General features: G+C 39.4%; 1 protein-coding gene across 14 annotated transcripts in view; it reads right to left on the bottom strand.

Moving 5' to 3' along the window:
• Nucleotides 1–21,462, bottom strand: part of SLC10A7 (solute carrier family 10 member 7) — a 307,346-nt gene that overhangs the window by 137,756 nt on the left and 148,128 nt on the right. For 2 of the 14 annotated variants that reach the window (XM_015101501.4, XM_015101502.4), the window contains one exon: nucleotides 1,177–20,420. The exons of the other annotated variants lie outside the window; for them this stretch is intronic. In XM_015101501.4, coding sequence (XP_014956987.1) covers nucleotides 20,406–20,420 — 15 coding nt within the window. In that variant the 3' untranslated portion in view covers nucleotides 1,177–20,405. Of the gene's footprint in view, nucleotides 1–1,176; nucleotides 20,421–21,462 lie in introns of those variants that run through there. 14 annotated transcript variants of the gene reach the window in all.

The following is a 21,462-nucleotide window of genomic DNA, read 5'->3' as shown; positions in this document are numbered from 1 at the left end:
CACCCTTGTCTTGTTCCTGACTTTAGGGGAAATGCTTTCAATTTTTCACCATTGAGGATAATGTTTGCTGTGGGTTTGTCATATATAGCTTTTATTATGTTAAGGTATGTTCCTTCTATTCCTGCTTTCTGGAGAGTTTTTATCATAAATGGATGTTGGATTTTGTCAAAGGCCTTCTCTGCATCTATTGAGATAATCATATGGTTTTTATTTTTCAATTTGTTAATGTGGTGAATTACATTGATTGATTTGCAGATATCGAAGAATCCTTGCATCCCTGGGATAAAGCCCACTTGGTCATGGTGTATGATCTTTTTAATGTGTTGTTGGATTCTGATTGCTAGAATTTTGTTGAGGATTTTTGCATCTATGTTCATCAGTGATATTGGCCTGTAGTTTTCTTTTTTTGTAGTATCTTTGTCAGGTTTTGGTATTAGGGTGATGGTGGCCTCATAGAATGAGTTTGGAAGTTTACCTTCCTCTGCAATTTCTGGAAGAGTTTGAGGAGGATAGGTGTTAGCTCTTCTCGAAATTTTTGGTAGAATTCAGCTGTGAAGCCGTCTGGACCTGGGCTTTTGTTTGCTGGAAGATTTCTGATTACAGTTTCAATTTCCGTGCTTGTGATGGGTCTGTTAAGATTTTCTATTTCTTCCTGGTTCAGTTTTGGAAAATTGTACTTTTCTAAGAATTTGTCCATTTCTTCCACGTTGTCCATTTTATTGGCATACAACTGCTGATAGTAGTCTCTTATGATCCTTTGTATTTCTGTGTTGTCTGTTGTGATCTCTCCATTTTCATTTTTAATTTTGTTGATTTGATTTTTCTCTCTTTGCTTCTTGATGAGTCTGGCTAATGGTTTGTCAATTTTATTTATCCTTTCAAAGAACCAGCTTTTGGCTTTGTTGATTTTTGCTATGGTCTCTTTTGTTTCTTTTGCATTTATTTCTGCCCTAATTTTTAAGATTTCTTTCCTTCTACTAACTCTGGGGTTCTCCAATTCTTCCTTTTCTAGTTGCTTTAGGTGTAGAGTTAGGTTATTTATTTGACTTTTTTCTTGTTTCTTGAGGTATGCCTGTATTGCTATGAACTTTCCTCTTAGCACTGCTTTTATGGTGTCCCACAGGTTTTGGGTTATTGTTGTGTTTTCATTTTCATTAGTTTCTATGCATATTTTGATTTCTTTTTTGATTTCTTCTGTGATTTGTTGGTTATTCAGAAGTGTGTTGTTCAACCTCCATATGTTGGAATTTTTAATAGTTTTTCTCCTGTAATTGAGATCTAATCTTAATGCATTATGGTCAGAAAAGATGCTTGGAATGATTTTGATTTTTTTGAATTTATCAAGTTTAGATTTATGGCCCAGGATGTGATCTATCCTGGAGAATGTTCCATGAGCACTTGAGAAAAAGGTGAAATTCATTGTTTTAGGGTGAAATGTCCTATAGATATCAATTAGGTCTAACTGGTGTAATGTATCATTTAAAGTTTGCGTTTCTTTGTTGATTTTCTGTTTAGTTGATCTGTCCATAGGTGTGAGCGGGGTATTAAAGTATCCCACTATTATTGTGTTATTGTTGATTTCCCCTTTCATACTTGTTAGCATTTGTCTTACATATTGCGGTGCTCCTATATTGGGTGCATATATATTTATAACTGTTATATCTTCTTCTTAGATTGATCCTTTGATCATTATGTAGTGGTCTTCTTTGTCTCTTTTCACAGCCTTTGTTTTAAAGTCTATTTTATTGGATACGAGTATTGCCACTCCTGCTTTCTTTTGGTCTCTGTTTGCATGGTATATCTTTTTCCAGCCCTTCACTTTCAGTCTGTATGTGTCCCTAAAAGCGATATTTTATCACAAATCCGTGAACAGGTTACTTTTATCAGGTGACTCTATGTCTCCTCCCATTACCTAAATATGTTTTGGTCCAGTGGTTTGTAAACCTGGCTGTGCATCAGAGTCTCTTGGGAATCTGATTTTTAAGAAAACAAAAAGCAAAATGAACAAACAAAAACACTCTTAGGTCTAAACATAGAGATTCTTATTGAATAAATTTAAGGTGGAACTGAGGAAACTGTACTTTTTTAAAAAAGTTTCCCCGGTGATTCTGATAAATAGCTAAATGTGGAGACCTTCATTGCAGTGTACTCATAAGCCAGGTCAATATGTTTTACTCCTATTGCCCGTTGAATAAAATAACATTTAGCTTATCTAACAATAAGAGATTCATAAAAGTGCTGGCCTCCAATTTAATCTTACAGAAAACACTCTCATTAATTGAAAAAAGGCATTAATAAGAGTATAACTTCTTTGTTAATTAGTTACTGAAGCACTCTGCAAGGATGATGGCATAAAAGAGCTTGAAATGACAGGCAAGTTAACTTTTCATCAATCATTAAAAAAGAAAATAAACTTTCCTCAGATTAAATATCACAATGCTGCCAAATTAAGTTGTTTCACCGATATTTATTCTATTCTCAGATACATTTAAGAGTATAAATTACGAAATGAGAAGTCGAAGGAATTCATGTTGGTTTCAACACTACTACAAGGAAGACTCAAATTCTGATTGGCCAGAGTCTGTGTGTTCTTTCAGTGGATTTGTCTGAAAGAATATCAATCAGCTATATCAGAGAGGCCTATTAGCTTCACAAAATAATTATTTATTTTATTAAGGTCACTTATAGCTTCTTAGTGCCCTGTAAGGGTTTGCTGATTGTCACTGGACAGGAAGTCCGAGAAGAAGAACATTTTAAACAAAATGTTGATTCAAAATACAAAAACACATTCCTGGTATTATAATTTTAATGTAATTTTATGTAATTTACAAATAAACCTCAAGGGCAAGGCAAGATACAAAGGCTGGCAGGGTAAGCCCAGGGACTGGGTCAAGAATGGCCATATTAAGCTCAGATTTCATCCTGCAAGGAAGGAGGAGCTACTCAGGGATTTTAGTGGTAAAATATACATTGTAAAAGAGTCTAATATAGTAGTTATCAACATGAAAACATATTAGAATCACCCAGGAGCTTTTAAAACATATCAGTGTCTAAACTCCCTACATTTCTAATTTAATTGGTCTGGAGTGGGGGCCACACAGCAGCAATTAAAACAACAACAACAACAACAACACCCAAGTTACTTTACTGTATGGCCAGGGTTGAGAACTACTGCTCAGACTGGAAGCCTGGAGACCAGCAGGGCCTTGGAGAGAACATGTCTGAAAAAGGGCCTTGGTGATGGAGATGGAGAAACGTGAATAAACTTGACAGATAACTCAGGTGCTAGAATGAACAGGATATCTGTGAAAAGTGAGGGAAAAACGTGAATCAAAAATTACCTTGAGGTTCCCCCAGGAAAGGGCTTCCCTGGAGGTTCAGATGGCAAAGAATCCGCCTGCAATGCAGGAGACCTGGGTTCAATCCCTGGGTCTTCAACCCACCAGAAGATCCCCTGGAGAAGGGAATGGCTTCCCACTCCAGTAGTCTTGTCTGGAGAATCCCATGGACAGAGAAGCCTGGCGGGCTATGGACCTTAGGGTCCCAAAGAGTCAACACGACTGAATGGCTAACATTTCCCTGGGAAAATGGGCCAACAGTGGTACTATTCATTGGCCTTAAATTCTACTGGACCCGGGTTTAGATCTGGATTGTCTAGTTTCTATTTTGAGCCTTTGGCCGAATTATTTAAAAGCTCTTTTAATTCTATACAAAATGGAATCAATAGCACTTACTTCACCATAGTAAAGATTATGCAAGATAATGCAGGTCCTTTTAGGACCTAGGACAGTGTCTATCACATAAGAGGTGCTTAATAAATGGTTTTCTCTTCCATATTATAACACAGCTACTCCAAGTATACTCATTTAAATTCCTAAAGGAACTAAATTTCTTTCAACATGTGAAATTATTTTGGGCTTCCCAGGTGGTACAGGGGGTAAAGAACCTGCCTGTCAATGCAGGAGATGCAGGTTCGATCCCCTGGTCAGGAAGATTCCCTGGAGAAGGAAATGGCTACCCATTCCAGTATTCATGCCTGGAGAATCCCATGGGCAGAGGAGCCTGGCAGGCTATGGTCGCAAAGAGTTGGACATGACTGAAGGAACTGAGCATACACGCACACACGTGACTTCTCCTTCTCAGAAGATGCAAGACACTTAAAAAGGATGTTGGGAGAGAATTTACTATCATTTTGAGAAACAAAGATACATTGAGGGAAACCACCTGCTTCTAATTTTGTTAAATTATTTCAAAACAAACAATAAGGATAGACATGGAACAATGGACTGGATCCAAATTGGGAAAGGAGTACATCAAGTCTGTATATTGTCACCCTGCTTATTTAACTTACATGCAGAGTACATCATGTGAAATGCCAGGCTGGATGAAGCACAAGCTGGAATCAATTCCTTGGGAGGAATATCAATAATCTCAGATATGCAGATGACACCACCCTTATGGCAGAAATCAAAGATGAACTAAAGAGCCTCTTGATGAAGGTGAAAGAGGAGAATGAGAAAGCTGGCTTAAAACTCAACATTCAAAAAGCGAAGATCATGGCATCCAGTCCCATCACTTCATGGCAAATAGACAGGGAAACAATGGAAATGGTGGCTGACTTCATTTTCTTGGGCTCCAAGATCAATGCAGGTGGTGACTGCCATGAAATTAAAAGATGCTTGCTCCTTGGAAGAAAAGCTATGGGGAACCTAAACAGTCTATTAAAAAGCAAAAACATCACTTTGTCAACAAAACTCTGTATAGTCAAAGCTCTGGTTTTTCCAGTAGTCATGTATGGATGTGAGAGTTGGACCATAAAGAAGGCTGAGCACCAAAGAACTGATGTTTTCAAACTTTTGGAGAGGCCTCTTGAGAGTCCCTTGGACAGCAAGGAGAGCAAACTAGTCAATCCTAAAGGAAATTAATCTTGAAGATTCATTGGAAGAACTGATGCTAAAGCTGAACCTCTGATACTTTGGCCACCTGATGCAAAGAATTGACTCATTGGAAAAGACCCTGATGCTGGGAAAGGTTGAAGGTAGGAGGAGAAGGGGGCAACAGAGGATGAGATAGTTGGATGGCATCACCAAATGAACGGACATGAGTTTGAGCAAACTCCAGGAGATAGTGAAGGACAGGGAAGCCTGGTGTGCTGCAGTCCATTGGGTTGCCATGAGTCGGACACGACTGAGCAACTCAACAACAACAAAAGGATAGACAAAAGTACTTGACAACGAAAGGCTGATTTTAGGAAAAGCATTCTAGTTTCAGTTTATAAAAACAGGGTGTCTGAACACCTGGAAGAACGCTCTCACCTCCTGGCCTTTACACTGGCTGTTCCCTTTGCCTGGAATTTTCTTGACTACAAATGTTCATAACTAACTCCCATGATAGCCCTCAATTTTTGCTGTTCCTAAATGAGGTCAACTTGATCACCCCACTTCAATCACAACCTCCCCGTCTCTGCCTCAACATTTCTCACTTCTTTAACCTATTAAACTCTTCCTTTTAACCAACTGCATAATTTACTGATTTATTTTTTATTGTCGGTCTATTCTTTATAGGCTGTAAACTCTACGAGGGCAGAAATAACTTGTTTTGTTAAATTATTATTATTATTATACCAAAGACCTAGAATAGTGCCTGGCAAAAAGTAGGTATAGAATGAACCTCTGTTGACTAATAAGAGTTATAAATTGCCCACAAAATTCACAAGTCATTGATGTACACGCCAGTATCATAAGTGAGCATGCCAAGTCATCAAAACTGGTTATAAAAAGAAAAGGATATGTGAAAGCTTTGCTGAAACTAGAAGTTTTTATTAACTAGTACCAATCAGCGCTCTGTTCTTCGAGTATTTGTACCAGGACTAGTAGAAAACAGGAAAGACTATGCATTTTAGGGGGAAAACTACTTTTGGAAGCACTGCTTTGGGAGTGATGCATGATCAAGGGGTGAAAACAGAGATTAGGACTGAAGAGTTTTTTCTTTCTGGCTGCACCACAGCATGCAGGATCTTAGTTTCCAGACCAGGGATCAAGCCCCATGCCCTCTGCAGTGGAAGTATGAAGTATTAACCAGTATACTACTAGGGAAGTCCCAAGAGTTTGCCATTTTGCTTGTAAGTATGTGGGGATGCTTTCTTGTGGCAAAGGAGGGCATAAAATATACTTTCTTAACAAAAACTTATCAAGAATACTACCTGTCTAGCCATGCTGTGCTCAGACTGTGCTCAGACGCAGTCATGCCTGACTCTTTGTGACCCCACAGACCATATTCCACCAGGCTTCTTTGTCCATGGGATTTTCCAAGCAAGACTACTAGAGTGGGTTGCCATTTCCTCTTGCAGACCCAGGGGTCAAACCTGCGTCTCTTACATCTGCATTAGCAAGCAGATTCTCTACCATTAGTGCCATAGCCATAAAAAATATTATAACTTATATCAGACTCTCTCCCTCCCTCTGTCTTTTTCTCTCTTTGTTTCTAAAAACAGGAGAGAATGATGATAATATTCTGGTCTTTGATACAAACATAATTCACAATCCAGCCCTGATTTCCTAATCCACAGAAAACTGTGACTCACAGAAATGACCACTCTTTCTTTTAAGCGAACCATAGTTGCCTTGAAGGGCACAATCAAGCAAGATTACCAGGGCACCAAGGACTGCCTAGGTGGGAACGGCTTTCTGAATTTCCACAGAAGAAATTAAATTACTTTGTAATGCTCTGCCTACATTATAGAGAACATGAAAAAAGGAAAGGGGTTGGAGTCATTCCATTTGGCATGGATTTCATGATACGTCTGTTTTCTAAAGATTTCTAGGAGGTAAGCATGAAATAAATGGGGCTTAGGTAACTCTAGAGAATATAGATTAAGACACAGAAAAGGCCAAACCAAATAAGCCTGAAGTCATTTAACAAAGCAGTGCCTGTTGATTGATTTATATTTGGCTTTGTAATGGGATTGCACACAGACTCCACTCTGCCCAACTTCCTGTACTTCACATTTGAGCCCCATCCTTGGTAACTGAAAGCCCAATGGGGAGCCTGATGATAGAAGATGAGATAATCTGCAAAGCAGATAATCTGTTTCTCGCAATTGAGTATTAGAACAGCCTCGTGGGCCACCTGAGCCCCTACAATATACCCTTTCCAGTCCCACAAACAGAGCCTCTCAGGTTATTGACCTGAGCCCAGAGGCATCGTGGAGGTTCACAATTAAAAGGCTTTGACCCAACTTCTGACCTCAATGTCTGCTTCCTGTGGAGAGAGTCTGAACTGGCCTAACAGAATTGCAGACTTAGGAATGCTACCGAAATTACTTTCATTCTGTCTTCCAGTTCACAGAACCATTAGGAACATATTTGTTCAGATATATGCTGGCCCACCAGCTCAAAACAGTTCATATTAGTCTTTGTTATAAAGGGCTGTAGTGTTCTCAACATTACTTACCCTTATTCCTATCAAAAGTGACAATCTTTGCTTTAACACGTGTAATATGTTGTTTGCAGCTTCAGCTCTATGCTTGAACACTTGATCGATGAATATGACATCATTTATTGATGCAGATTTATCAGAAACCTCAGCAAGATCATCAGTATAAACAGGTCTTGGAAGAACAAGACCTTCAAAAACAGTTACTCGTTATCTTACTATTGTAATTGGTGTTGCTGGTAGGAAAAAAAAACACAACACCACGTATGTTCAAACCTAGGACAGCTGGTCTAAAATGAAACAAATATTTAATCTCATTTAATTTCCTGAAATTGCCTGATAACTAAGAGGATCAGAAATTGAGAAATAAGCATCTTCAGAGATGAAACCCCAATGCTGACAACCTCTCAGGCAGAAGAAAAATTTTAAACGGACTATGTTGACACTAGCAAATATTTTGTTCTAAATCATTATACTCTCTCTATATTGTTAATTCTCTTCAAAGAACATGGACATCAGAGACTATAATCTTTCACTGTGTATTTCTAGACCATCCCACTGTTTGAATATTGAACCAGATATATCACTCCAGGCATCTCTGGTGGCTCAGATGGTAAAGAATCTGCCTGCAATTCAGGAGAACTAGGTTCAATCCCTGGGTCAGGAAGATCTCCTGGAGAAGGCAATGGCAACCCATTCCAGTATTCTCGCCTGGAGAAGTCTATGGACACAGGAGTTTGGTGGGCTACAGTCGATGGAGTCGTAGAACTGGACATGACTGAGTGACTGTCATCCCTTCACTTCATACCAGTCCAAGCGGAAAGACAGAAAATCCCTGATAAACTGAAGGATGGCCCCAGATCTTGTCAAATTACATAGTTCAGAGATCATTCAGTGATTCAAACTACACAAATATCAGCTTGTCAAAAAATTATCCATGTGCATGTACACAAGCATATGAATGAGTAATCAAAAGAGACCAAAGCTCCTCTGTTTTAGAAAGGGGTTGGAGCAAAATTTGATATCCACAGAAGAAAACTATCCAAAGTATATGTTTCAGATATCTGGTGGCTCAGGAGTAAAGAATCTGCCTGCCAAGCCAGGAGATGAAAGATTGATCCTAGGGTCAGGAAGACCCCCTAGGGAAGGAAATGGCAACTCATTTCAGGATTCTTGCCTGGGAAATCCCATGGACAGAGGAGCCCAGCAGGCTACAGTCCATGGGGTAGCAAAAAGTTGGACACAACTTAGTGACTAAATAACAGCAATAAAAATATATAACAAGCCAAATAAAACTCTGTCTAAACCTAAATGTACTCCATTAGTGATAATTTCTCCAGGTCAATTTACATCCCTATCAAAAGCAAGAAAAAATCAACAGCAATAACAAAAAATAAGAAAAAAAAAAAAGATCCCCAGATCACCTATCTTGGGGCATATGTGAATTTTCAGAGGAGTCACATAGGACGTCTGAGTGTTAACCATGGACTTCAGTTCAGTTCAGTTCAGTCGCTCAGTCGTGTCCGACTCTTTGAGACCCCATGAATCGCAGCACGCCAGGCCTCCCTGTCCATCACCAACTCCAGGAGTTCACTCAGACTCACGTCCATTGAGTCCATGATGCCATCCAGCTATCTCATCCTCTGTCGTCCCGTTCTCCTCCTGCCCCCAATCCCTCCCAGCATCAGAGTCTTTTCCAATGAGTCAACTCTTCGCATGAGGTGGCCAAAGTACTGGAGTTTCAGCTTTAGCATCAGTCCTTCCAGTGAACACCTAGGACTGGTCTCCTTTAGGATGGGCATGGACTTACTTATCAAATAAAAATGCAGTAGCAAGTCTGTGATATCATGTGAATTATACTTGCCAAAGGATGATTATGTAGTTTTTGGTAAGTAGAGAGGTGGTTTTTTTTTTTCCCCCTAATTTCTTTATTTTAATTGGAAGATAATTACTTTACAGCACTGGACTGTAATAATGATGATGGGTTTTGACATATATCAACATGAATTGGCCATAGGCATACATGTGTCCCTTCCCTCCTGAATCCCCCTCCCACCTCCCTCCTCACCTCACCTTTCCAGGTATTTGAGAGAATAGCATTGAAACATATATGTTACCATATGTAAAACAGATAGCCAGTCAAAGCTTGATGTATGATGCAGGGAACCCAAAGCCAGTGCTCTGAGAAGCAGAGTTTTGCTCTATAAAAGTTACTTGCCCTCAATGGGCATACCACTACACTTAGGTTAAGTGTTTTATGTTTTGAAATCAGCCAGATTCTGCCAACACTTCTTTTTCACAATGTATACCTAGTTTCAATTCAACAAGTGCTCTTTGACCACCTACTGTATACAAGGCACTAGATTAGATACTGCTAAAAGTAGAGGGATAAACTGCCTCACAATTCAGAATACAGGAAAATCTGAGACTCTTTTAAAAATTAACCCATTTGATCTGTATTTAGAATTACTGTATCAGTGCACAGAAATATATTAAAAATGGTATCTCTATATAAACACATCATAGGATTTTTTTTCCCTACTTTTCCTTTTTTAATATTACTAACACTGTTTTTAGGGAATAAAGTAATCAGTATACTCACAGAAACATCTAATTAGTTAGGATGTCATTCATGGACATTCCCATAACTTCAAAAACTCGATAATTTAGAGTAAATATATTTAGGTCTTTTTATGAAATGTGAACACCTCCAGAATCCCTAAGGAGTGAAGAAATGCTGACCTTCATTTTGGCAAACTTTTCAATTCATGCCAGATCACTCATTCAACTGGAATTTTACCAGCAAGAACAGATACAGTTTTTGTGGGATCCAAAGCTGATACAATCTGGGGGCTCTTCTTTAAGAAAGGAATGCAAAATTATTTCCAGGGAGAGGGGCTAAAAAGTTTAAGCTTCATTAGCTTCTGAGCAAATCTGTCTCTGGTTTTCAGCCATCAGTAATGGGCTTTTGCTAATGACATGATGTAAAACAGAGCAACAAGTATCTGAAACTTAAGTTGGGGCGGAAACATATTTCTCTGAAATTGAATTATAGGAGCTATGTGGACTTTTGTGAAAATGAGCTCCTGAGATACTTGCCTCTCCCAGAAACCTCTAACGTTACCATGCACAGCATCAAGAGAAGGCTCAATGTTAATCACTCATTTCCCCTTTCAATCTGTCTCAATTACTGTTACGGGATGCTTCAATTAGTCATTCTCCTTCTCTCCAGGGACAGGGAGAGATCACAGATAACTCATCCCAAATAGACTTCACAATTTGAATCCCTCCACTCTGCTAAAGAAAAATCTTCACTGGAGACAAGCGAGATTTGCTATCATCCACTCTGTACTCTGTCAATGCCACTGTTTCATCAGACAAAGAGAAGCCGTAAGTCTTCTGGGATGGTGAACCTTCTTTTCCCTTCCCCCAGAGGAGTGAGTGCTGTTTCTCTCACACATTCAGCCCAAGACAGCCATAGGCAATTGTTTTTAAAACTGCCCTTGGATGGCCCTTTTCAGAAGGTAGCCCCTGAGACAGACAACCATATTATCAGTCATCTAGACAGCATTTATCCCTTTTTTATGCCTGTTCTCCACCTGTTATAAGAAGACTATTTAGCCCTAGAGTCTAAAATCTGTGAAACAAGGTATTCAATATCTCTTTAAGAAGTATGTATGGTATCAGAATGATCTCTGTTCATTTCCAAGGCAAACCATTCATATGATAGTTATCCAAGTCTATGCGCCAACCACTAATGCTGAAGAAGCTGAAGTTGAATGGTTCGGTGAGGAACTACAAGACCTTCTAGAACTAACACCAAAAAAAAAGATGTCCTTTTCATCATAGGGAACTGGAATGCAAAAGTAGGAACTCAAAAGATACCTGAAGTAACAGGCAAGTTTGGCCTTGGTGTACAAAACGAAGTAGGGAAAATGCTAACAGAGTTTTGCCAAGAGAATGCACTGGTCATACAAAACACCCTCTTCCAACACCACAAGAGATGACTCTATACATGGACATCACAATATGTCAACACCAAAATCAGACTGATTACATTCTTTGCAGCCAAAGATGGAAAAGCTCTATACAGTCAGCAAAAACAAGACCAGGAGCTGACTGTGGCTCAGGTCATGAGCTCCTTATTGCAAAATTCAGACTTATGAAGAAAATAGGGAAACCACTAGACCATTAGGGTATGACTTAAATCTCTTACGATTATACAGTGGAAGTGACAAACAGATTCAAGGGATAGATCTGATAAACAGAGTACCTGAACAACTATGGATGGAGGTTCCGGACATTCTATAGGAGGCAGTGATCAACATCACCCCCAAGGAAAAGAAATGCAAAAAAGCAAAATGGTTGTCTGAGGAGCGCTTACAAATAGCTGAGAAAAGAAGAGACACAAAAGGCAAAGGAGAAAAGGAAGGATACATGCATTGAATGCAGAGCTCCAAAGAACAGCAAGGAGAGAGAAGAAAGCCTTCTGCAGTGATCAATGCAAAGAAATAGAGGAAAACAATAGAATGGGAAAGACTAGAGATCCCTTCAAGAAAATTAGAGATGCCAAGGGAACATTTCATGCAAACATGAGCACAATAAAGGACAGAAAGAGTATGGACCTAACAGAAGCAGAAGTTATTAAGAAGAGGTGGCAAGAACACACAGAAGAACTATTTAAAAAAAAATTGTAAGGACCCAGATAACCATGAAGGTGTGATCACTCACCTAGATCCAGACATCCTGGAGTCCAAAAACAAGTAAGCCTTAGGAAGCGTCACTATGAACAAAGCTAGTGCAGGTAATGGAATTCCAGCTGAGCTATTTCAAATTCTAAAAGATGATGCTGTGAAAGTGCTGCACTCAATATGCCAGCAAATTTGGAAAACTCAGCAGTGGCTACAGGACTGGAAAAGGTCAGTTTTCATTCCAATCTCTAAGAAAGGCAATGCCAAAGAATGTTCAAACTATTGCACAATTGCACTTATCTCACATGCTAGCAAAGTAAGGCTCAAAATTCTGCAAGCCAGGCTTCAGCAGTTTGTGAACCGAGAAATTCCAGGTGTTCACGCTGGATTTAGAAAAGGCAGAGGAACCAGAGATAAAATGACCAACATCAGTTGGATCATAGAAAAAGCAAGGGAGTTCTAGAGAAACATTTATTTCTACTTTATCAACTACGCCAAAGCCTTTGACAGTGTATATCTCCATAAACTGGAAAATTCTAAAAGAGATGGGAATACCACATCACCTTACCTGCCTCATGAGAAGTCTGTATACAGGTCAAGAAGCAACAGTTAGAACCGGACATGGAACAATGGACTGTTTACAAGTTGGAAAAGGAGTACGTCAAGGCTGTATAGTGTCACCCTTATTTAACTTATATGAAGAGTACATCATGCAAAATGCTGGGCTGGATGAAGCACATGTTGGAATCAAGATTGCCAGGAGAAACATCAATAACCTCAGATATACAGATACTGCTGCTGCTGCTGCTGCTGCTGCTAAGTGGCTTCAGTCGTGTCCAACTCTGTGCGACCCCATAGATGGCAGCCCACCAGGCTCCCCCGTCCCTGGGATTCTCCAGGCAAAAACACTGGAGTGGGTTGCTATTTCTTTCTCCAATGCATGAAAGTGAAAAGTGAAAATGAAGTCGCTCAGCCGTGTCTGACTCTTCGAGACCCCATGGACTGCAGCCTACCAGGCTCCTCCATCCATGGGATTTTCCAGGCAAGAGTACTAGAGTGGGTTGCCATTGCCTTCTCCGGATATACAGATGACACCAACCCTATGGCAGAAAGCAAAGAGGAACTAAAAAGCCTACTGATGAAAGTTAAAGAAGAGAGTGAAGAAATTGGTTTAAAATTAAACATTCAAAAAACTAAGATCATGGCATTTGGTCCCATCACTTCTTGGCAAATACATGGGGAAACAATGGAAACAGTGACAGACTTTATTCTTTGGGGCTCCCAAATCACTCTAGATGGTGACTGCAGCCATGAAATTAAAAGATGTTTGCTTTTTGAAAGAAAAGCTATGACCAACCTAGACAGCATATTAAAAAGCAGAGAAACAACTTTGCCAACTAAGGTCTGTTTAGTCAAAGCGATGGTTTTTCCTGTAGTCATGTGTAGATGTGAGAGTTGGATCATAGAAAGCTGAGCACTGAAGAATTGATGCTTTTGAACTATGGTGTTGGAGAAGACTCTGGAGACTCCCTTGGACTGCAAGGAGATCAAACCAGGAAATCGTTAAGGAAATCAGTCCTGCATATTCATTGCAAGGACTGATGCTGAAGGTGAAGCATCTGATTGCTGTATCTGATTGCTGGAGTTATACAATGTTTGGAATCTCCATATCATAATCATAATCACAAGAAAAAAGAAAAAAAATCAACCTTTTGTAAACAAAAACAAAAACACACAACTAAGTTGTTTGGGTTCTATGGTTATGATATGGGGATTACAAACACTGTATAACTACAGCAATCAGATAAAATGACATTTATGAATGGATAAAAGTTTTGGTTATGCAGACATTTTGGTAATCATTTATTTTCTGGAGAAGGACTAAATGAGCTCAAGAACTGTGTGTGAAATGGTCTATTTCTGATCAATCATTTCTTCTTCTGTGCTATCACTAAAGATTTACACTATTACAGTACTCATGTCATGCTGTAATTATTGGGATGTCAAAAAGTTTGCTTGGGTTTTCCTATAAGTTCAGTTCAGTTCAGTTCAGTTCAGTCGCTCAGTCGTGTCCGACTCTCCGCGACCCCATGAATAGCAGCATGCCAGGCCTCCCTGTCCATCACCAACTCCCGGAGTTCACTCAGACTCACATCCATCGAGTCCGTGATGCCATCCAGCCATCTCATCCTTGGTCGTCCGCTTCTCCTCCTGCCCCCAATCTCTCCCAGCATCAGAGTCTTTTCCAATGAGTCAATTCTTTGCATGAGGTGGCCAAAGTACTGGAGCTTCAGCTTTAGCATCATTCCTTCCAAAGAAATCCCAGGGTTGATCTCCTTCAGAATGGACTGGTTGGATCTCCTTGCAGTCCAAGGGACTCTCAGGAGTCTTCTCCAACACCACAGTTCAAAAACATCAATTCTTCAGCGCTCAGCCTTCTTCACAGTCCAACTCTCACATCCATACGTGACCACAGGAAAGACCATAGCCTTGACTAGACGGACCTTAGTCGGTAAAGTAATGTCTCTGCTTTTGAATATGCTATCTAGGTTGGTCATAATTTTTCTTCCAAGGAGTAAGCGTCTTTTAATTTCATGGCTGCAGTCACCATCTGCAGTGATTTTGGAGCCCCCCAAAAAAGTCTGACACTGTTTCTACTGTTTCCCATCTATTTCCCATGAAGTGATGGGACCAGATGCCATGATCTTCGTTTTCTGAATGTTGAGCTTTAAGCCAACTTTTTCACTATAAGATCCTATGAAAAACTCAAAAGAAGTTTTCAACCAATCCAGTACTTTTTCTCATGACTGTTACACCCACAGGCTATAAACTCCCAAAGCTGGGGTGCAGGGGGAGCACTGGGACTCTTCATTTTTGTCTCCTTGGTGATGAGTAGAGTGCTGACACATAGTAAGCAGATTTACTGAAATCATGGAATGGATCACAGTAGATGGGGAGATTTCAATATTTTAAAATTGGAATTGGAATTTTGCTCTTCAATTAAACATGAATGGCAGGGAGCCCAATATTTTAGGAATCAATGTGGCATTTTGAAAATCAAATAATGAGGCTACTATATAAAAAGCAACCACAAAAGATGTGCTCTACAGAACTCAGCAATGCTAAGTATGGAATGATTCTTTTTTAATACACAGTAAATTTTCTTTCAGAAAAACTTTTCAAAACCTAGAGAGTAAACACATTCCAGATGTTTTAAAAAAATTATATCATTTATTTCAAATTTCTTATAAGAATGATACTTTAAGTCCTGACCTTCCTTTTCATAACATTTGCCTTTTCACACATGAGAAAAATAGAAAGCTAGGGCTTGTGAAACTCTTCCCTATTATAAGCCAAGATACCTCAGGACAGAATTATATCAATATGGAGAGGAGGGAAAGAGGAGGATTAAATCTAATCAATATCAACGAGACTTTCCTTGATATCTTCTCAGTTCTTCTTGGTATCACCTCCTCTTTGCATGGCTCTAATTTCTTTTTGCAAACAGGCCTCGAAAACAATTCAATGTGCAGTTTGTCTCCTTATCTAGTTTGTGCTCCACTCTCTCGTTACACAAGTTAAGTATTTGTACTGTATTAGTGACCATTGTAGCATATGCTTACCATCAGGACTTTAGAAGGTAGAGGGAAGCAATTTAGACAAGATTGGCAAGTTGGTTCAAGCTGATTCTAGGAGACTATTTGATTCTATAATAATACTATTTTATATAATACATACTTATCATTTTGATCCAGGTACTGCTTCAAGTGCTCTGCATATTAAAAAACAAAACTTTCTTTCAACTCCCCATAAGATAGCTTCTACTGTTGTTCTCTATTAAAGCTGAAACACATGAGGCTCAGGACTAACTGACAGCTAATTTCACTAAGATTCAGTCTCAGTCTGCTTTCAGCATCTGCTCTCTGTGAATAATGATGATCATACTGAAGACAACAGCAGAATAACAATAATAGTGAATACTTAGTGCTGCTGCCGCTAAGTCGCGTCAGTCATGCCCGACTCTGAGCGACCCCAAGACGGCAGCCCACCAGGCTCCCCCGTCCCTGGGATTCTCCAGGCAAGAACACTGGAGTGGGTTGCCATTTCCTTCTCCAATGCATGAAAGTGAAAAGTGAAAGTGAAGTTGCTCAGTCGTGTCTGACCCTCAGCGACCCCATGGAGTGCAGCCTACCAGGCTCCTCCGTCCACGGGATTTCCCAGGCAAGAGTGCTGGAGTGGGGTGCCATTGGACTTAGGCAGTACTTATTAGGTGCCAGGCATGCTCTAAGTACTCATATGTATTTATTCACTATTGAAGAGTCAACATTAGACTGAAAGTCAGAGAGATCAGAATCCCAGTCTAAGTTCTGGTGCTGATTAACTCTGAAACTTGGGGGAAGTCACCTCAGTCTGTCTGGGTCTCATTTTCCACAGATACACATTGAAGCTACTGTACAGGTGATCTCTGAGGACGAACATCAAATTTATAGTTGGCCCACTCAGAATAGGACAGAAGAGGCCTTTGAGATGAGTGTTGGGGGTACTAGAATGAAATTATATTCTTGCTCTCAAAAAAGTTGTATACTAAGTCAAACAATATCAGTGACTTAAGACCCCAAAGATCTCACATGTTTCAAAACTGCCACTTGGTGGATGAACACAGAATGCAGTACTCCATTTGGCAGTTGCTATGACTGAACTGTGCTCTCCCCCACCCCAAGGTGATACGTTGCGTCCCTAATTCCCACTGGCACAGCATTTGGTGATAGGGACTTTAGGATGTAATTAAGGTTAAATGAGCTCATATATGGTCTTAATAGTGCTGGTGCCTTGCCACAAAGGCAGAGACAGCAGAGATTGCTATACGTCTCTCTCCACCTTGTGTGGGCACCGTGAGGAGGAGGCCATACACAGGCAGGAAGCAGATTCTTCTCGAGGAAGTGAATCAGTCAACACCCTGATTTTTAACTTCCTATCCATTGTGAGAACACATTTCTGTTGTTTAAGCCACCCAGTCTTCAGCATTTTGTTAAAAGCAGCCTAAGCACACTGAGTAATAAAATAAAATTCCCAGAAGCTATAAAGGAAGAGACTGTGAAATCTAATTGCATACTACACAACAAATTTGTATGAAAAAATACAGTTAAAAGATAAATGAACAAAAGGGTTTACCACACATTATTATTATATAAATAGCTTACAAATCAACACAAATGATTAATGGCTAAATTGGTAAAAAAAAAAAAAAAAGATATGAACATTTTTGTATCTTTTGATGCCTAGCATGATTCCTTGAGAGAAACTCATGGTAAAAAAGCTAATGATTGAAATAAATAATAAACTAATAATAAACTCTCAGGTTTTTTAAAGCACATAAAATACAGATAGATATGCATATATGGATGTATATAGTGATTTAAGGTTAATTTTACATATAGAATTTTATAGGAATATAAAATCAGAATATTGGGTTAAAAAGGAAAAGGTTAGGCAAAAGTTAATGAACACTTTAAAAATGGCTCAACATCACTTATAATTAACAACAAATAAGCAATGCCATAATAAAGAACGGATAGTCAGTTCAGTTCAGTTGCTCAGTTGTTCTCCGACTCTTGGCGACCCCATGAATCACAGCACGCCAGGCCTTCCTGTCCATCACCAACTCCCGGAGGTCACTCAGACTCACGTCCATCGAGTCTGTGATGCCATCCAGCCATCTCATCCTCTGTCGCCCCGTTCTCCTCCTGCCTCCAATCCCTCCCAGCATCAGAGTCTTTTCCAATGAGTCAACTCTTCGCATGAGGTGGCCAAAGTACTGGAGCTTCAGCTTTAGCATCATTCCTCCCAAAGAAATCCCAGGACTGATCTCCTTCGGAATGGACTGGTTGGATCTCCTTGCAGTCCAAGGGACTCTCAAGAGTCTTCTCCAACACCACAGTTCAAAAGCATCAATTCTTCGGTGCTCAGCCTTCTTCACAGTCCAACTCTCACATCCATACATGACCACAGGAATGGATAAATACACATCTAAACAAGATACTTTCTCTTAACAAACTTACAAGTTGGTAACATCCACTATTGGTGAGCATGTGGTGAACTCCCTCACACTGTTGAAAGGAAGGTAAATGATAGAACCTTTTAAGTGAAACATGTATACTATCACGTAAGAAACGGATTGCCACCTACATGTGAAACATGTATACTATCATGTAAAAAACGAATTGCCAGTCTAGGTTCGATACAGGATACAGGATGCTTGGGGCTGGTGCACTGGGATGACCTAGAGAGATGATATGGGGAGGGTAGTGGGAGGGGGGTTCAGGGTTGGGAACTCATGTACACGTGTGGTGGATTCATGCCAATGTATGGCAAAACCAATACAGTATTGTAAAGTAAAAAAAATAATAATAAAGAGAAAATATATATATATATAAACACTTTTTGGCCTAGCAATTCTACTTCTAGGAATTGTTGATAATAATATGCTCCAAAACCCACAAACTAACCAACCAAGATAAATGCATACTAATTCATGATCAGTTATCATAACAGTAAATAACTAAAAACAACTTTACATATTCATTCAGGGAGAATTACTTAAAGCCATTATGATATACCTGGTCAATGGATTCTTAGGCAGATGTTTAACAGAACATAGGAAGATCGGATTAAGTTAAGGGGAAAAAAAGCAAGGCTCCTATTTTTATATATTACCATTTGTGTGAATTTTTGAAAGTCCACATGTACGCACATGTGTGTACACACAGATATTATTCTGGTATTGTCACAAATATTTTTCTGGTAGACAACATGAGAAACTTAACAATGGCTATCCTGGAGGAAGATAATATGGTCGGGGAGCAGGTGGAGGGGGAGCACTCCTCTCTCCAGGGATGCGTCAGGAACACCTCTTCAGATGCAGAGGACCTCACAGAGCACCTGCTGAGAGTGGGCAGGAGTTCCTGTCCATCCAAAAGGAATACACAGATCCACACAGAACTCGGTCTTCCTGTGGATGTGGAAGCGTGAGATGGCGTGGGACTTGCTCAGTAACACATGTGCACAGCCTGGAAGTTTAGGGGAATTTCCCCTATGTTGGGTAATCCTTTGACCCTTGAGAGAAGCGGCAGATAAATGCTCTTTCCTTCTGTCTGGAAGGCCAATCCTGAGATATAAATGTGTCTGTAACCTCTTGGTGGGTCAAGGGTATGAAAAAGTCAAGCAATCAGTGATGCTTGATACCAAGCAAAAGTCAGCTTGATAATTGATGCTTCTTCCGTTGCTGCTTCACTCTCATTTTCCCTCGCTCCTGCTTCTCCTCGGTTATGTTTTCTGATATAATGGTAGCACATAGCCTTTGCTTTCTGGGGGTTAAAGATAAGAGGGTTTGCAGATATGAAACCTTGACCTACTATATTCATCTTCCCAACACCAGAGGAATTCATTGAAGGATGAAGCCAACATAGGTGGATGAGGATATACTAATCACAAAGAAAAGGAGCTGGGCTCACTGGATCATGTCAATGCTTGGCAATTCCAGACTCCAGTTTCATGAAACAATACAACTTCTTTCTGTCTCAGTCAAGTAAGTAATTGTATATGCTGTCAATTTCAACTGAAAGTATACTACCTATGTCTTGTTTAATGTTTCAATCATTATTTGTGATTTCTTCCATTACTTTTAATTCCATTTAATTCTACAATGGGAAATAATTGTGGGATGAAACAAATATTTTCTTCTTGGCTTCAAAAAAAAAAAAAAATCAATCTCTTTCCATAAGAAGAGGCCAGGGAAGGATACTTTCAATAATGGTTTTATTTTGTGTGTGCCAGTAATATATATTTAAGAGTATAATTCTTACAAACAGAGCATTTATTTAAGGAGTCTTTAAACTATGGGTGTATCTTTAATAATTTCGAGGGATCAACCACCCTTCCTGAAAAGACTCCCTTGACGGTATTTAACAATCTGTGTGGCAAACAAGTCAATTAAGCCAGCATTTTCTCCTTTCCGAAGCAGTTTTTCTTCTACAAAAAAACAACACCTGGATCTTTTCTTGCACTCTGTCCTTCTCCTTGTTCCCTCAAATGCAATCAGTTGCATGGCCTGTGGATTCTCTCCCACACTCCTGCTGATCCTCTGGTTCAAGCGTTCATGATCTTTCTCTGGATAATGGTAGCGGCAGGAGGAGATGCTGTTCGTTCAGTTTCCTGGATTTCTTCTTATTGTGTTAACTTAGTTGTGGTACTTCTCATGTGTCTTTATTTCAAGCAGTCTGTTCATTCGGTTATCTTCTAGTTAAAACAGATTAGAAGAAGGTTTAAGTGATATGTGTGCGTATGTATACATGGATGGTGTGAAGAAATGAATAGGACCAAAGACATTTGAAGGCATAATCTTATTTATGAGAAATTATTATCTGCTGGCTCTTGAAGGCAAAAGAACAAAATCTGTGAATATCTGTAATTGAATCTTGCTACTGTTTTCTTCCTTTTTCAGAGTGTTTACTTACTGATTCTTCAAACGATTTTTTTTATAGTTTCAAAACGAAAAGATTATAAGTCTTAAAAACTATAAATGTTTAGAGTTTTGCTGAACTTTTAAATGTTACAATGTATAAAGCATTTAATAAATTCTCTCGTGTACATGAAATACATTTGTTTGACCACTCAATTGACTTAAGTGTATTATATGTATTGTATGAACAAGGCAGATAAAGAAGACAAAACATCCCCCCCCAAAAAAAGAGAGAGAGAGAGATGTTTTCCTGAGTTCTTTTAGTGCCGGATACCTAATATACTCTTCTCTTAGACTCCTAAGGTGATCACAGAAGGTCGGTATTCACATCTCTTTTTTTTCAGATTCATACAATGTGACTACACTCTAAAAATGGGGTGAGCAGGTGGGTGAAGAGTAGCCTCCTTTTACTTTGAATTAAATTTCTCTTCTGAGAGATTGAGCATATTTTTACATATTTATTGGCCATTTCTATAATCTCCTGTGGCATTTCCTGTCATGCTGTCCCCATTTGTTTAACCAGGTAGTTTGTTCTTTGTTTACTGATTATAGGAGTTTCCTATGTATTCTTTTTCCCCCTCAACTTTTAAAAAAATTCAAATCTCCAGAACGGTTCCCGAGAATAGTATAATGAACACCCATACACCCTTCACTTCTATTCACCAATGACCGATTATTAACACTTTGTCAGCTCTCTCTCTCAAACCTCCGTCCCCTAAGTTCCTTCTCGGTTACTTGGGGACTCTGAGACACCGTGACACTTCTCATAAACACTATAGCATCTAGTCTGTGCCTGTTAATACCGTCCACTATCCTGCT

This window comes from Ovis aries, chromosome 17 (assembly GCF_016772045.2).
Source record: "Ovis aries strain OAR_USU_Benz2616 breed Rambouillet chromosome 17, ARS-UI_Ramb_v3.0, whole genome shotgun sequence".
In the NCBI taxonomy this organism is placed as follows: Eukaryota; Metazoa; Chordata; class Mammalia; order Artiodactyla; family Bovidae; genus Ovis; species Ovis aries.
The sequence above is the reverse complement of the archived record's forward strand: the minus strand, read 5'-3'. Positions and strand labels throughout refer to the sequence as shown.